At 64.4% G+C, this 3,721-nt stretch overlaps 1 protein-coding gene across 1 annotated transcript; it reads right to left on the bottom strand.

Moving 5' to 3' along the window:
• Positions 1-1,806: 1,806 nt before the first annotated feature.
• Positions 1,807-3,437, bottom strand: LOC101335427 (tryptase-2-like). The gene is made up of 5 exons (XM_019938889.3): positions 3,269-3,437; positions 2,931-3,102; positions 2,554-2,819; positions 2,238-2,401; positions 1,807-2,164 (listed from the first exon to the last, which is right to left on the bottom strand). Exons 1-5 carry the CDS (start codon positions 3,327-3,329, stop codon positions 2,000-2,002), a joined length of 828 nt encoding a protein of 275 aa, XP_019794448.2. The 5' UTR covers positions 3,330-3,437; the 3' UTR covers positions 1,807-1,999.
• Between the last annotated feature and the right edge of the window lie 284 nt (positions 3,438-3,721).

Below are 3,721 nucleotides of genomic sequence, written 5' to 3'. Positions count from 1 at the left end.
TATTTAAGAAATGCGTTGGATTTCCACTGTCAGAATCGGTCCCTCACGTGGGTAGGTGGCAAGCCCATGGCCTTGGTGAGGGCCAACCTGGGTGATGCCTCCACCACCAGCAGCGGCACGGGGCTCCACAAAGCCCTCCTGCAGGCTCCCCCCCCCCCGCCACTTGGGCAGATCGAAGATAGAAAGCCCTCCTTCCCTGGAAAAGTAGAGCTCATCTTGGCAGCCAGAACCATGTGATATCATTCACACACTGGAGAAACAAGGACTGATCCAATTAGGAACAAGTTTCTGCCAGGGCTTCCAGCAGGAATGGGTGCTGTGGGAGCAGGGGGCAGGCCCCCGTGGGAGCGCTTCCCAGCTGGGCAGTCACCTGGGGTTGCAGGGGCCACCCCCCTCTCTGCTGTCTCCCTACCTGAAGGCTCTGACCCTAGACCCGCCCCACGCCTTGCTGGCTTCTCGGCCGCAGCCCTAGTGCACAGACCCCCAGTCACCCCTTCCCCGTGAGAGCAGGTACAGAAGGGGGCTGGGTCAGGATAGAACTTGTGATCCTCCACAAGTTCACAGACCGTGGCTGTGAACACAATGGGGGGCTGTACCCAACGCAGAGCTGGCTTCAGGTTAGGGTCCAAGCCCTTCTCTCCATGCAGCAAAGCAGGAGCCCAGCGACACTGGGACGGCAGGCCCCAGACGCTCTTCAGCTGCCTCTGGGCTGGGCTAGGTGGTGGGAGGTGCCATCCAGGGCTCTACCTGGCTGAGGCCGGGGCCTATTTGCTCTGACACGGGTGGGCAGTGAGTCCCCAGCATAGGGCCCAGGGCTGCACCCAGCCCCTCCCCCACTCCCCACCTGCCCAGCCCCTCCCCCACTCCCCACCTGCCCAGCCCCTCCCCCACTCCCCACCTGCCCAGCCCCTCACAGGAGGTGCCAGGGCTCCCTCTGGTGGAGGCTCCTGGAACTGCAGGGCTTCCCAGAGTGGGCGGCCCTGGTGTGGGCTTCGGGGCGGGGCACAGCTGGACCTGGAGTGATGGGGTCTGCAGACTCTCCTGCATGTGACCTTGGCCTCAGTTCCCACAGGGAGAATATGCTGACCTGGGCCGGACCCAGGGCTGCGGCAGTGGTTCTTCCCCCAGGCCCAGCCTCTGGCCTGCAATCTCCCTGCTGGAGAGGGGTCATAGGTCAAGGGTTAGAGGGCAGGAGGATGGGACAGTTGACTAGTTTCTGTGTAGAAACAAGGATGCGGAGCACAGCCCCTATCCAGTTCACCACACCGCCTGCAGTCAAGACCTGGCCCCTGGCCAACTAGAGGCCCTCCAGGTCATCCTGGAGGCAGAGGGAGTCGGGGAGTCCCCATCCTCAGCCTCGCATGCCAGGGATTGCCTGCCAGCCCTCCCCGGGGGCCATCCCCTGGGCTGGGTAGTCCTGGTTGTTGGTCTTGGGATGGGTAGGGTGGCGCTGGGGGAGGGGACAGGCTGCAAAAGCAAAATGGAGGGACCTGGCTGAGGGTGGTGATGCTCCGGCCCTTGACCCCATTGCTGGGTACCTGGTGCCCTGAGAATCATCTAAATGGCCCGTGTTTCTTTATCTGTCCCGAAACCACGATGCCACTCACCAAAAAGAGACACAAGCCAGTGTGCAGAGAAGTCAGCCCCGGGCACAAGGGGCAGGGTGAGGGCCATCCCCACAGCAAGGCATTTGCTCAGGGACCGGGGACCCACAGAGAGGGTGGCTGCACCTGGCTGGGCCCTGGACCCTTCCCTCTCCCTCAGCGACACCCACAGCCAGAAACACAGCGATGACCACATCTGCTTTTCATGATCTTTAATGAGCGTTAGTGCCCACTGTCCGCTCCCTGGGCTCGGGGCAGGGGCGTCAACAGGGGGTGCTCAGGGCAGGGGGCCAGGGAAGGTGGGGAAGGATGCCGCCTCAGCAGGAAGCAGCGGTGTGGGGACAGGAGGGGACTGGCTTCTCCGCTGATCCAGGTGGCAACCCTGGGGACCGGGCTCAGGGCTCCTCGGGGACGTACTGGTGGATCCAGTCCAAGTAGTGCGTGATGCGGGTGTAGATGCCTGGCCGGTTGGGCTGAGCACAGCCGTCGCCCCAGCTGACCACACCCGCCTGCAGCCAGGTGCCATTCACCTTGCAGACCAGGGGCCCTCCGGAGTCGCCCTGGGGAGGGGAGGGGTCAGCGGTGGCTGTGAGGCCTGGGCAGCTGGGGGCTGCAGGGGGACGCGAGACCCACCTGGCAGGAGTCTCTCTTGCTATTCCCGGCACAGAGCATGTCGTCCCGGACGATCGGGATGTTGTTCCCTGTGTACAGGCCAGTGTGGTATTTCATGTCACAGATGCTGTTTTCCACGACGGGGACCTTCACCTGCTTCAGGGGAAATGGCGGTGGCAGGGGTTCTGGGGGTGAGAGGAGAGGAAGGATGCTGCATCAGGAGAGTGTGGGATCACCGCCCTGAGCCGGCCGGTTGGGACCCTGTTCCCCAGAGGAAACCCCAGGTGGTGGAGCCGCGATGTGCCCAAGTCCCCCTCCAGCGGTCCCTGACACTCACGTCCCCTGTGCAAGTTGCCCCAGCCTGTCACCCAGCACTGAGTCCCCGGGCGAAAGGTCTCGGAGGCAGGGGGCAGGGTGACCGGATGGACGTGGCTGGAGATGTTCACGGGGTCCCCAAGCTCCAGCAGGGCGATGTCCGCCCCGTTCTCAGCTATGTAGTAGTTGGGGTGGGGGATGACCCTTCTGATGGGCAACAGCTCGTCCTGGTAATAGAGGTGCTGCTCCCGCAGCTGCACCCTGAGGACTGTGGGGTCTTGGACTTGCCTGGGGAGAGAGAGGGCCACCTACTCAGGGGCTGAGCCACCTCCGGGACACCCAGGAGCGTGAGTAGAGCCCCAGGCCCACCCCTACCCGCCCGGCCCTGTGGAGACTCACGGTCCGACGCAGTGGGCCGCGGTCAGCACCCACCAGGGGTGGATCAGGGAGCCCCCGCAGAAGTGTTTCCAGTACTGGGTGCTGAATCTCAGGCTCACCTGCCAGGGCCACTTGCTCCCAGGGGCCTCCCGTCCCCCTACGATGCCTGCTCGCTGCAGGGCCTGGTCTGGGGCTGGGGCAGGAAGTGCCTTCAGGACACGACACGACCCAGCCATCGGGCTCAGCCCTTCCCTGTGCCAGCACCACCCTGGGCTTCTCTGAACCCACCCACCCATCCCTGGGCTTGTGGGGGTGGGGTGAGGGGACAGAGACAGAACGGGCCCAGGGTCAGGACTCACCAGCGGCCGCATGGACCAGGCTCACCAGGAGGGTCAGCGCCAGCACCAGCAGATGGAGCATCTGGAAGGAGCGCGGAGGGGCAGCTGGAGCTTGGCTGGGGGTCTGTGGGGTTTGGGTTCTGTGGGGTGGGGTGTGTGTGGGGTGCGGGGTCTGCAGGCTGTGGGGTCTGCAGGGTATGGGGTGCAGGGTGTGGGGTGGAGGTGGAGTCGGGGCCCCTGGTGATCAGGGGCTCTGTCCAGGCCAGGGGGTCTGGGGCCTCAGTGCTCCGGATCTGAGGCTCGGCCACACTGCTCCACAGTGACACCCAGATGTTGGGGTCCCGCTGGGGGTTCTCACCTCGGTGGGCCCAGCTGCTTTTGCCCAGCCCTCTCTCCCTGCCTCTTATCCTCACAGAGCAGGACAGGGTCAGGGGAGGGATGCTGGTCATCCAATCCAGAGGGAGGAAGTGGATG

The sequence above is a fragment of the Tursiops truncatus genome, chromosome 15 (assembly GCF_011762595.2).
Source record: "Tursiops truncatus isolate mTurTru1 chromosome 15, mTurTru1.mat.Y, whole genome shotgun sequence".
NCBI classification, from domain to species: domain Eukaryota; kingdom Metazoa; phylum Chordata; class Mammalia; order Artiodactyla; family Delphinidae; genus Tursiops; species Tursiops truncatus.
The sequence above is the reverse complement of the archived record's forward strand: the minus strand, read 5'-3'. Positions and strand labels throughout refer to the sequence as shown.